Source organism: Gouania willdenowi, chromosome 7 (genome assembly GCF_900634775.1).
Source record: "Gouania willdenowi chromosome 7, fGouWil2.1, whole genome shotgun sequence".
Lineage (NCBI taxonomy): Eukaryota > Metazoa > Chordata > Actinopteri > Blenniiformes > Gobiesocidae > Gouania > Gouania willdenowi.
In genome coordinates, this window is record NC_041050.1 from 31,205,729 (window position 1) to 31,218,682 (window position 12,954).

At 37.9% G+C, this 12,954-nt stretch overlaps 2 protein-coding genes across 2 annotated transcripts in view; both read left to right on the forward strand.

Moving 5' to 3' along the window:
- Positions 1-1,248: 1,248 nt before the first annotated feature.
- lamtor5 (late endosomal/lysosomal adaptor, MAPK and MTOR activator 5) lies at positions 1,249-7,508 on the forward strand. Its single transcript, XM_028453461.1, has 4 exons — positions 1,249-1,385; positions 1,463-1,524; positions 3,400-3,517; positions 7,215-7,508. The coding sequence occupies exons 1-4, from the start codon at positions 1,351-1,353 to the stop codon at positions 7,273-7,275; spliced, it is 276 nt and encodes a 91-aa protein (XP_028309262.1). The 5' UTR covers positions 1,249-1,350; the 3' UTR covers positions 7,276-7,508.
- A 1,656-nt stretch (positions 7,509-9,164) lies between these two features.
- The window catches only part of slc16a4 (solute carrier family 16 member 4), a 28,350-nt gene continuing 24,560 nt past the window's right edge, over positions 9,165-12,954 (forward strand). The window contains exons 1-2 of the mRNA XM_028451917.1: positions 9,165-9,765; positions 11,340-11,392. The gene's annotated coding sequence lies outside the window, so the exon portion shown is untranslated. The remainder of the gene's footprint in view (positions 9,766-11,339; positions 11,393-12,954) is intronic.

The window sequence follows — 12,954 nt, forward strand, 5'->3', positions numbered from 1 at the left end:
ACAGGGGGTTCCATAGCATGTGCTTCCAGATTCTGGGAGGAGTGGCAAAGACACTCAGGGAATAGATTCACTGTTCCTGTAGTTACAAAGAAGGGCGTGCCGTGGTATCTGCGATAGGCAACAAGTATGACCTCTTACAGAGTGGACAGTGAATCTCTGCTCCTTCACTTGGCTTTATAGTGGAGAAGCAACAGTCTAAAGGCACAAACGTGTTAGGGCGGAACGGACTCCGCGGAGGTCCCTCTGACTCGGTATGTTGGGTCGAGTATGTGGGGCAGACAACGCGCGGACTGAAAGGGGGTCGTGCGCAGTCTGCCTTACATACTGAGTCAAAGGGAGAGTGATAACAGACTGGACAAATCACCTGTAATACTAAGAGACGATGTCCAAGGTGGAGAGAACATGTACAATCATTTACAGCGTGGACGTGGAGTGTTTGTCTGTCTGCTATGCAGCTGGGAACAGGAGGCGGATCAACGGCTGTGAGCCTCTTACTGTCCTGCCAGCAGTGAGTGATACATGCTTTCATGTCTCCAAAACATCTGATAACTCTCCAATGACATGAGATAAAGTCGTTAAGAGCTCGACAGTTGTGCACGTTTACGAGGATACTGGTAAGGGATGATACGTTTTGAAAGAGGGAGGGGAGGGTGGAGTGTGGTTGTTTCTACACAAGCCTCACACTTCTACAAACTGCAGCTTTAACCCTCAAAATGAATTCTCAGGCACCTCCAACTAGAGTATGCAGCCACTGCTATCCCTCGGGGAAAATGGGCGAAAATGCAGAGATAAATTTCACTAAAATGATTAATGTTGTTAACATTACTCTTTTTTTTTTATTATTATTAAATTTCTAACCAACAACTGTCTGTAACAGTATAATGTAGTTAGGCTTATGGACTTCATACACAAATAAAATTAAGATTATACATCATTTTCAATTTTGATGAAAAAGAAAGAGAGAAATTAGCCACAAAACATTTTGATTTAAAAAACATATCTAATGCGACTTTATATTGAATATTTTGGATGTTTTTCTTGCTATCGTTTTGTTGAACAGTATGGAATTAAGCGAAGCATGATTAAAATCTTTTTAAACAATTACAAGTTTATATTAAGGTCAAAACTGATATATTAGCTTCTATTTTAGGTTAATAAATTAGTACATCCGACTCACGGTGAGTCCTTACCTCACCACTCATGACATCACCGCTTTGCAATGGTTTGGTCTTCGCAGGGACCCGTAGATCATCATCAGCTGACTCGGACCAAACCGGAAGCGGACAACAACAACAACTGCAGGTCGTCACTCTTTAAAACCCGTTTTTCTCTTCATTAACGGTGTCAAATATGGAGTCAACCCTCGAGCATCATCTTGATGATACGTAAGTTTGCGCCACGGTGCTACAGGGTTTATATTTGTGGTTTGGGAGCTTAAATATCATTTATCTCTGTCTGACAGCATGAAGAACCCCGCGGTGGTGGGAGTGCTGTGCACCGACCAACAGGGACACAACCTCGGCTGTAAGACACCAACACAACCCCGATGGATTCACTCGGTTTTTAAAAGAAAATGCATCTTAATTGTGGTTATGGGTGATTTATTTTAGACGAGCTGCCATAGGACACTAGATATTTATCTCTAAAGTTAAATGTGAAAGTACAAAGCTGAGTGTGTCACTCCAAAACTCTTCCCTAGCTACTGTTACAGACACTTATTATTTGAATTGATCCACAATTAAGTCGTTGAGCCTGATTCAACTGAATAGATGAAATGATTACAGGTTTGCATTTTGAGGTTGTTTATGAGTGGCAGTGGCCATCAGTACGTTATACGTGTTGGCAGTCCATTCATACGCAGCGCCCTCATTGGCCAGTTTCGGTCACGGGATAGGTGCACCGCGTGACTTAAAGTTCCGTCAGTTTTATTTTAGCTCATATTTATTTTTAGCTACTCCACTTACACTTGTATTTTGCCCTAACCTAGTAAATACCCTAAAATGTTTTTTTTTGTATTTGTAGTTTCAAAGGTGGGATTTGCCGTGACAATTATGTTAAAATTAATAAAACATATGTCAAAAGTGGGATTCGAACCCACGGCAGCGGAAGGAAGAACCATTAAGTCAGGCGCCTTAGACCACTCGGTCATCCTGACAACACAGGCGCATTACGCTTATGTAGAAAAGGTCCGGCAACGTCATCTTTTATGAGACATTTCCTTTATGATATTAAAAATCTTAACTATCTTATACTGGCCCTGCTACAGATTTTTCATGCAGAAAGTGTCTATTAAAGGAAAGCATTACAGAAACTAAGAGTGAGCCTCTACTACAGGGCTATCAAACATATGGTTCACAGGCACTATTCAGCTGGGTTAAGTTTTTTTATTTTTTGGAAAAAAAACCAAAACATTTTCCCACTTAAAACCATTGAATGTTGACCCTATTGGGCCACATTTATCTTTTCACAATGACTTAAAGCAGTGCAGTCAGGTACACAATGTAGTTTATTTGTGTTTCAGAACAGTGAGTCTGCACAGCCTTCACTGGGTATGATCATGAAGTCATGTATTATTATTTATGGGAGGTTTTCGCTTCCGTACCTCAAACCAGAATTATGTACGTTTTTTAAAGTCATTGGAATTTCAAAGTTGACTTTACGGGTGAAAGTATGCATGACTGGGACACCTTGAGTTGTAGAGATTTAAATATAAAACAATTCTAATTTAAACACAATTTTGAAAATTTTGTTTCTCCAACGATGAAATTAATACATTTATTATGGTTGGAAGCAGTGACGCAAAAGTCAATTTAATAATAAATTATTTTAACTATGGGTTTGTTGATCTGGTTTTGACATCTGTCCGATATGAGCAGAAATATGAGTGGATTATGTCGACCAACATCTAAAATCTCATGTGTGTCTTTTTGATTTTGAGATTATTTTTCAGGGTCTTCTAATTTTTTATTTTATTTTATTCAATGGTATCATATTCTTCTATTTTTCTATTTAAGGTAAAAATATATTTAACCCATTGGTTAATAATAAATAAGCCTGTTTTTCTCATACCTACTCTTGCTAAATATTATTCTCTGATTGAAAAATATCACTTGATCAAGCCTTTTCTAACATTCCACATGTGTGAATAAATCACAAAAGCATGTGTTTATGTTGTAGTGGACTATTATTTTTGCAATACACAAGGCTGTAGTATCAATATTGTATCGGACGTGTGAAAGTTGCATCAGGAGACCCCAAATTCTAATTTTAGCTTAATTTAATCTGAACTTCATACAGCCTTAGATATTAACATGCACTCACATGATACATTTTTAATTAGCATTTGTGTCAGTGTTTAGTTAATGTACTGATTTATCTCACACACTATTCTTATTCCAGGCCGAGGCTCGTTGACTGATCAACACGGTGGCGTTGTTTCTGTTTTGGCCAAACAAGCTGCAGCTCTCACCAAAGATCCTACAGATTCTCCTACTGTGTGTCTGGAGTCAGAGTCTGGGTGAGCACGCACACACGTGGTTGTCTTTTATGGGGAGAGGTTTGTCTCAAATATGTTCAGAAATACTATATATCCACAATTTTTACATGTGTCATTATTTTCACGTGTAATTTGTGTTGACGTTTCTGAGAAAAAAAAAAAAAAAAACACGTGAAAATCTAAAAAAGACATGCAAAAATCTGAAAAATACATACGAAAATCTAAAGAAAATACATGTAAAATCTAAAAAACAAAAAAAAACAAGTGCAAATCTTAAAAAAACATGTGAAAATCTAAAAAAAAAGAGCGAGAGAGAGAAAAAAAACATGTGAAAATAAAAAAAACATGAAAATCTAAAAAAAGAGAGAGAGAGAAAATAACATGTGAAAATCTAAAAAAACATGAAAATCTGAAAAAAGAAAAATACAGGTGAAAATTGTGGATATATTTGTGAATATTTTTGAGACAAAGCTCTCCCCTTAGTCTTCGCTGATTTATATCCCTGCACTTTTCTATTTGTCTCAGTGAAGTTATGTGTGTCCGTGGGAGCTTTAATGGATATACGAGGTAATCAATAGTTCTTGGAAGGAACATTTGAAAGAGATCCAAAATAAAAGACTGTAGATCATTTGGCTGCACTGGAGTTGGACAAAGAAGTCTGTGCTGCCACCTACAGGAGGCTATGTGACATGGTGTGGTCAGAGTTTATACTTCTGTCTGCTTGTTAAAAACTACATGTATATCTCCTGGTGAACCGGGAGAACAATGCAACACAGTGTTACTGATTTCACTGCTTTATTTCTAATAGGAAACCACTCAACAATGATTTTAATAAATAAAGTGTCATGAAGGCTGTCATTAAGTGTCGTTCGTTACCCTAACCGTACTCAGAGGTGAAAGTAATAGATTACAAGTACTCACGTTACTGGAATTGAGTTGCTTTTATGGGTACTTGTACTTTTTTGAGTATATTTCTAAATCAGTCATTTTACTTGTACTAAAGTATGTTTTAAAAGAAGTAAAGTAATTTGTTACATTTCTAGTAAATTATTATTTTTTTGTTTTAAAATGATCAACAAACATTGTGAAACTACAATAAATTAAATGACCAGACAACAATCAAATGCATCACATCATAGCCGACCAATCAGATTAAACTTAATGCACGGCAAAAAAAACCGCAATGAATGCTGGTTATTTTCTCAGTTTCAGAGTTCATAAATGTAGCTATACTTGGAGCCTGAACATTTTTTTTTTTAAACTTTGATTTGAATGAATTTGTGTAATTTTATTGAAAAAAATAATAATACATTTTGACAAACCTTTTATTTTATACAGATGCCTTTGTGGAAAATAAATTAAGTTCCAATTGTGCAACATTTGGTCTCTTCCTTTTTAAGTTTATACATGAGATGTTTACTGTATGCAAGGGAACCGTGGCAAGATTTATTACCAAAAATAAATGTGGGGGGTGAAAGTAACTAGTACTGTAACTTTTACTTTAAGTACTATTTAATTGAGCTACTTTTTACTTGTACTTGAGTACAATTTCAATCAACTAACAATACTTCTACCTTGAGTAGAATTTATCAGTCCTCTTTACACCTCTAACCCCACTTTAGGGGTCTATGAAATTCACGTTAACGGAATCGCGGACGGAATCGACCAATGAAAACGGTTAAAAGCGGAAATGGTCAGAATCGGCATGAAACAAACCATTTTTTTTAATGGCCAAATGTTTTTGGGGAGCGCTCATTAGTTGACATACATTTTTGTTTAATTATGGACTTTTTTTATTTGTTAGTATTTGTTATTGTTTCCTCACAGGAGTTAGATTAATGTTTTCTAAAAAAAAAAAAAAAAGAAAGAAAAAAAAGATCAATATTTCTATTAAAAAAATTTAAGTGGAAAAAGAATAAAAGGTATTTTATTGGGCCCTACACTAGATCCCTCCACCCAATCCAAAAAATGCCAACATATTTCTAAAGGTGTCATAATTCAGCGAACGACACTTAATGACAGCCTTCATGACACCTTATTAATGCTAATGATAGTTAATGACAGCATAATGTATGAAACTTGAAATAACAAAATTGCAGTGAGGATGAAGTAAAAAACAAAACAAAACTTCTACGTATCTATCTGCAGGACTCCACATCCCACAATGCACAAAAAATGATCTTTGATTCATTGATTCATTGATCTATGAGGCCTACGCTGTCTGTATCTGATAAAATAATAATTAGCCTCTAGCAGCTTTAACTAATCAGAAGCTATACATGAGCAGCCAGCTGGGGGCGCTATGGAGACGCTGCTGATGCTTCACCACTGTCAGAAGCTGCAGAGTTCCAGAAGAACTGTGTTCTTGTTATAGGTGACCTTGAACCCTGAATAAGGACATGATGAGGTGCTTCAGGCAGAAACACTTTTTCATTCTCCGGTGGCCCACCATGTGGACGGGCCGGGCTCGCACCAGACAGGCCTCCTAAATCGAACACCTCACTTCACTTCACTCACTGGTGCACCACACACCCATACCCAACCCTTGGGGGGCTGGATGGTGGTGGCTGAGGGTGGAGCGTGCCTCCGCCTGTGCTACTGAGTAGTGGCGCGGGGGGCGGCATTCCCACCTCAAATTGCCCTATCAATCCCTCCAATTTTAATCGCATCTCAACACACCACCACCCGGAGGGTGCGACTGCCACTTCCACCCTCCGGATCTATTTGCACCACATACACATATATTGCACCTCATACATTCACTAAACACACACATTCACACAGGGGATAGGGAAGTGCCTCTCCATTCGGGAATTATGCAATAAAATAATGCAATTTAATTAATTGCAATAACAAAAAAATAAATAAATGCATTGCTGTCTAAAAAAGATTGCACTTCTTGTAGTGTTGTCCTTTGACAGCATGTGAAGACAAAAAAAAAAAAAAATGAAACTTTTTAAATTTATAATGAAGTTGTTGATAAGATAATAGCTTTAGTCTTCATGCACGCAGGTTTCATTACAATACGCTGCTTGTTCTAGACTTTAGTCACATAATACCTGAGTTTCTCTAAACAGCTACTGAGGACAAGGAGCCTCACCTCTGTTAGACGTCATTAGTGTAATGTTCAAAGTCACCATGGCCCATAATAACAATGTGTTCTCCTTATGCGTCACCACTCCCAGTCACCTTGTCATTCTAGTTCAGCGCTTGCATCGCTGCAGCTTCTTTCCCCAGCATCCCACCAGTCCCACCTTCCCTCTGCCTCTAACTCATGAATAAAACCTGGACCCATTGATGTTTAGCGATCGATCGGCGCCTCTGCTGCTACTTTAGCTGCAGAACTTTGGCGTCATTACAGAGAGAATGAGATCCCAGATAAAATCAGATTAGAGGAGCTTCTTTTGCAGCATAGGTAGGTAGCCTGGCACTGTAGGACAGAGTGAGGAGCTCAAAGTAGAGCTGCTCATCCTCTGCATGGGGTAAATCCAACTGAGGTGTGACAGAGGAAGTGTTTGGCTTTTGTAACTCGTGTGAAACACATTGTAACTGTTATAATCAACTTAGACTTTAGGTGAAAGATTGTATTCAAAGTTACACATTGCATCCAAATTAAAATGTACAAACACATTTTTTAATACTTTGTTAGAAAACACATATTTTTTTTAATTATTAATAGCTTCTCGTTTTTCTTTTTTTTGCCATTTTTGATTTGCAGGAACATTTTGGTGAGGAGTCACGGGACCATCACGGTTGCTGTTCACAAGATCGCATCTTGAAGAAAACGGGACTGATGGAGAGATTCAACTGTAAAAAACGAACCTATTGAAGGACCTGTGGTGGTTTTAAAATCTTCCGCTTCGGTCAAGTTCACTTCATATTTCAAAAAAAGTGGACAGTTTGTGTTAGTTATTTGTTTACTCATGAATCTAACAGCACATAATGAACTTATTTTAACATTTGTGGAGGCCTTTGTTCAATTATTTAATAAAATGATTTCAAACTTCATAAAGATAGGCTTTTCTGTCCTGAGGTCTGGGAGACAGTGCTGCATCATTATGGTTGATGTCATGGTAACCCTTACCAGGCTGAAATACATTATAATTAGTTTTTTAGTTATACGTACAACTTCTGTTAAAGGGTCCATGTTAAGCTAGTTTAACTTTTCTGTGCTTTAAACATCATAAAGTGCTATTAGGGCTTCATACACATGCCCAAAGTGTGTTTTTTTCATTGATTCCCTCAATCGTTAGTTAGAGGGTGATTTGCTAATTTCTTACTGCAGGGTGAGCTCAAACACCTCGCTCCAATTTGATGACGCGTCCCCAATTTGATGACAAATTGGATGTGGCACTGAGCTGGAGAAGCCACGCCTCCAGGAAGCTCTCTGCCATGATTGACATGTAAACAGACACGCCCATGAAGGTGAGCATTTCAGCGTTTTTCGCTCAGTGCTATGTATGTATTTTCTACAGTCTATGTATGTACCAGCGAACGCCCCGCCTCCACGCTCTGTCTCGTGTTTATAAAGCAGCATGAGCTCAGCTACGTAGTGGGTGGGAGGGGGCGGGGCATCCTCTGGCCCTACGTCACTGCGAGGATTAGGAAGTCAGTGTCCCATCTATAGACACGCCCATTCATGAATATGCATAAGTAGGCCGCAAATCAGCCTGTTTGTGTAGAGTTGCTCAGTAAGTGACTTTTCAGAGGCTAAAACTCTGGAAAACAGGCGAGTTTGGGAAAATAAACCTCAAATACTATGTTTTTGAGGTTCTTAGAACAAATGGAGATGGGTGAAAAATAGCCAAAGTGGTTTGGTTTCTGCTGGCGTTTATTTGTCTGTGACCAATCTAAAAACCTAATAGTTGGATTTTTATGTAAATTTGAGAAATTATCCAAAATTAAGAGGAACTATTGATCTGGATCAATATTCTGATTTCAGAGCAGTTTAAAAAAAAATCAATGATTCCTTATGTTCAGCTCTTTGAGTTGGTTCTACAGCACCTCCTGCTGGTGACTTTGCACCTTTAAAGTGTGAACGATCAGTGATCCAGATAACTGAGAATATTTGGTGCTGGTGGAGGTTTGTGCTCCCTGAGTGCTGTAGTTTAAACTGTATTGTCTGAAAATAAATATACAACTGCAGCGAATGACAATGTCTTAACATGCATTATATCAACATGTGTTCCAGAGATCTTAAAGTTATCTTTGTGGATCTGATGGAGTCGATTTAAGGCAGCGGTGTCAAACTCATTTTAGGTCAAGGGCCAAAAAGTGACCAGTTCCAACTCCAAGTGGGCCTCAGATTATATGTGGGAAAACGAGTAATTTCAACATTGTGCACAAGTTTGCATATCTGCATATACATAAAATATGTAAGAAACTGACAATATCCAAGCATTAAGTGACAGATAACAGTGCCAACAGGATCCTAACTTTAAATTTCCTAGGTTTTGTGACTGATTTCTATTTAATCAAGGGCATTATTATGTAATAATTTGAGGAAAATTGAAGGATTTTGTAAGAATCATTGAGTTTAACATAAAAAATGACTGCGATCATGTGATATAAGCACAGGGAAAACTGTGAGTGTCCGTAAATAATGTTTCATTTCCACAATGATTCATATTTTCTCTGTCGTTCTTATTTTCTTCTGCGGGCCGAATAGGATGCTCCAAAGGACCGGATTTGGTCCCCGGGCCTTGAGTTTGACACATGGGATTTAAGGGATAATTTCTCCAATTATATTAAAAAAAAAACAACAACCAAAAACATAATGTTCTTCCAATAAAGGCCATTTTTGACATCAAACCAGGGAAATAAAAACGCGTGCTTTTTTCCCAGCGTGTAATGTGCACATGTGGAAACAGCTGGTTGTTGAATCATCGCTCATTTACTTTGATCGTCTCTGTAGTAAACCTCCTCCTCTGCAGCAACACACACACAAACACACGCACACGCACGCACACGCACGCACGCATAGGCTTCCTTGATAAGTCTGGGTCACATGACCAGGTCGGGAGGGCAGTGCGCTGCGCTGTTCTCCGAGGCAAAGCTCCGATGCTGAGGCTGAGGCTGAGATGTTCCGGAGCCTCTGGCAGCGGGTAGAGCTAAAGTAATGGCAGCTTCATCCTCCAGAGAAACCATCCCGGTCCAAAGCCCCCCTCCCGTGACGCGCACTACCTCCAGGGACCCATGAAAACCCCACCAAACTGTTCCTCACACTTTTTCCAAGAGTATCTGGAGAAAGTCCTGCAGGAGATTCCCAGGTATGTGTTTCTGCTTTAATGTGACATTTCTCTCTCTCTCTCCTTTTCTTTTCATTTGTTGAACCTGTTCCACTTTCCATCTAAATCACTAGTTGTGTGAACACCTAGAGCTCGGTGGTCAACCTGTCTGAAACTAATATAATCCGTAGGCTACCTGTTTAAATTCTACATTTTCACGGTTTCACTTTATTTAGAGGGTCAGATGATTCATATGGAAGGCTTCAAGTTTCATCATGCAACACTTTATTTCTCCTAATTTATTCACTTGTTTAATTGTCTATATTTCATACAAAACCCCCATGTTGCTATTTTTACTTGCTACAAACAAACTTTTAACTAATCTTAATACATGTAAAATGTGTAAAATCCACCTTGTGTTTTAAATTTTTTTTTATTTTTTTATCAGAAATCAGAAGAAATGTAACTTGGTAGTTGGAAGAACAGAAAAAGAACAAAAAACAAAACAGAAACAATAATAATATTCATAGATATAAAGGATAAAGGATGAATATATACATATAATATAATATATTTATATGATATTATATTTACCGGCTTCCAGCAGATCCTTAAAAAGTCTTAAATGAATCTAAAAATAAGGCATTAATTGTCATTAAAATGTCTTAAATCAATGTTTCAAAAGTCTTACATTTTAACATATAATAAGTATGATTTTATTATTGTAATTAATCTCACATTTTAAACTGAATGGTGAAATTTGTTATTAAAATTTTTTATAATTTACCGTAACATTGCGCAATCACATCAGCAGAATTAACTACAAATCAGTGACGCAGTTGCAGTGGGACTCTGTGCAGATGCGCATCATGCTTGTAGCAACTAAAAACAACATGGGGAAATGTAAATTTGACCAAAATTGCCCATCCAACGTCGATTTTTCTTAATGGGTTTTTGTGTTTTTGTTGTTTTTTTATAGATTTCTGGCTACTTTTGTAGTCATGTTGTGTGTTTTTGGAGTGATTTTGATTATTTTAGTGTGTTTTTTTGTGTATTTTTGTTTCATGCTTGTGTAAATTTAATTTCAAGTTGAAATAAAAAGTCTTGAATTTAATTTGACTGAAGCTGTAGGAACCCTGTATATAACATACCACAACCCAAACACCAAATCTGCTGCATTTAAAAACATTTGTCACAATGTTTCAGTGAAAAAAACATTTAAAGATGGCTATGTGAATGCTAAAGTTGATCACGTGCAGCAGTATTTAACTTTACTCACTACATCTGTCATATGTATTTATCTTTGTGAGTTTGAATCCTAGAAAATCAATCAGTTTTTAGATGGAGCTCACTGGTGACTAGAGCTCCTAAGGGCCCCTCACATGGTCCATGTGGGCTACCTGGAGCCCACGGGCACAGTGTTGATGACCCCTGCTTTAGTTCTGTCCTGCAAACGCTACCATATACCCTCAGTGACCCCATCAAAGTTATTTCAGGGCTTAAAACCTTCTCCTTGTCTCTTTTTGTCAGCCGACACCTTGGAGGCATCTTTTTGAAACTCATCCTCATGTTATAGTGACATGTTTCCCTGCCCTTTTCTTTCTCTGTCTCTGCAGCAATGCAACAGGCCTGCAGAGCGGAGATAACGACGGGTTCCCTGCTCCTCACGGTAAGATCTCACTGCTTTTCTGCAATAACACGGGTTTGTTGTTAGCATGTGTGCACACACTTGCTAAGCCACGAGCCCAATAACACCCTGCATTTAGCACACAATCTCACAATTCCTCAGGTCTGATTTCTGGCTTTGCAGACCACACACACACACACACACACACACACACACACAAAATGGTGATTAGCAGCACATTTTGGTTTAGTTTTAGTAATATGCAACTAGTTTTGGTCAAAATGTAGCCATCAGGACTATTTCAGTTGAAGTTTTAGTCAACTAAATGACATTAAGAGTTTAGTCGACTAACATATAAACCATAGTATTTGTTTGTGTATTGTTAGAAGTCAGTTGTGTAATTAAAGAATGCCCCAACCAAATTAAATCAAACGTAATCAGCTTACTTCCTATTGGATGACTTACCCCCTCTATAGTTTCATTTGTATTAGTTAGAGAAAATATCAATTTATTTTGATATAGTTTTCCATCACATTTACTTTTTTGGAATTAGTCATAATTTTTTTACTGTACGAAAAATAATAATAATATTGATAAATTCTACACAGCAATTTTTTTGCAAACTCAAAGCCGCTTTACATAAGACAAACAAAAAATAAAGAAATAACAACAAAAATAATATTCCTCGTAAAATTATGAGGAACGTTTTTAGTCAAAAGTAACACAGACACAATGTTGCGTTTTCTTGCATTTAAAAATAGTGATTTGAAAAGAAAGAGATGAAACTTCAGATTACTGTACACAGGTATGTAACTAAGACTGTAGCATGCCCAAACATCCCCTTATTATTATTTTTTTTAATTTATGAGTGCAATTTCTCATACTGAAGTAATACAGTTAGTTTTCAAAAAATAGTTTGAAAGAATAACAAGTTCTCCTTGTTTACTCCAGATCACGGTTGTCAAACTCCAGCCCTCGACGGCCGGATTCCTCAGACTTTTAGATGTGTCCCTGCGCCAACACACCTGAATCAAATTAATTACTCGTCATCACACATTAGTCTCCACCAGGTGTGATTGAGTAGGGACACATGTAAAGGTCTCAGGAATCCAGCCCTTGATGACTGGAGTTTGACACCCCTGTCCTGGAGCATCTACGCTGAAGAGTGCGTCATGCATTTTTTTTTTTTTTTTTTTCAGTCTGCAGGAATATCAAGAGTTACCATGGCTGCAGGCCTTTCATCAAACGGTGACACAGATAAATATATAATAAAATCTACAATTGCCCTGACATCACCTCCCCCTGCAGTTGTGTTAAGGTTAATTACCCTCCTGCTCCCCCACTGCAGGTTGAATCGAGCGATGTCGGTGTGACAGTTGTTCATAAATTGCTGACATGAACTGACAGCACAGAATAAACATTCGTTTGAACTCGCTCTCAGTCGTAAAGGTCACACAAGGAGATAAGCGGAGGAAAACCTGCTCAACCTGGTTTCATGTTTTCGTTTAAGGACTGCCCTATTTGTTCAGCAAGTGGTGCATCTTTAGTTTTCTGTGGAGGTGGAGTTCAGAAATAAAGAGTACGGAGGGGCACTGATGATCTAC

Bases quoted from the DNA above. Each gene is read 5' to 3' on its own strand.
- lamtor5 (XM_028453461.1), top strand. From the start codon at position 1,351: ATGGAGTCAACCCTCGAGCATCATCTTGATGATAC. The intron at 1,386-1,462 runs GTAAGTTTGCGC...TCTGTCTGACAG, and splicing joins GAGCATCATCTTGATGATAC to CATGAAGAACCCCGCGGTGG. The intron at 3,518-7,214 runs GTGAGCACGCAC...TTTGATTTGCAG, and splicing joins TGTCTGGAGTCAGAGTCTGG to GAACATTTTGGTGAGGAGTC.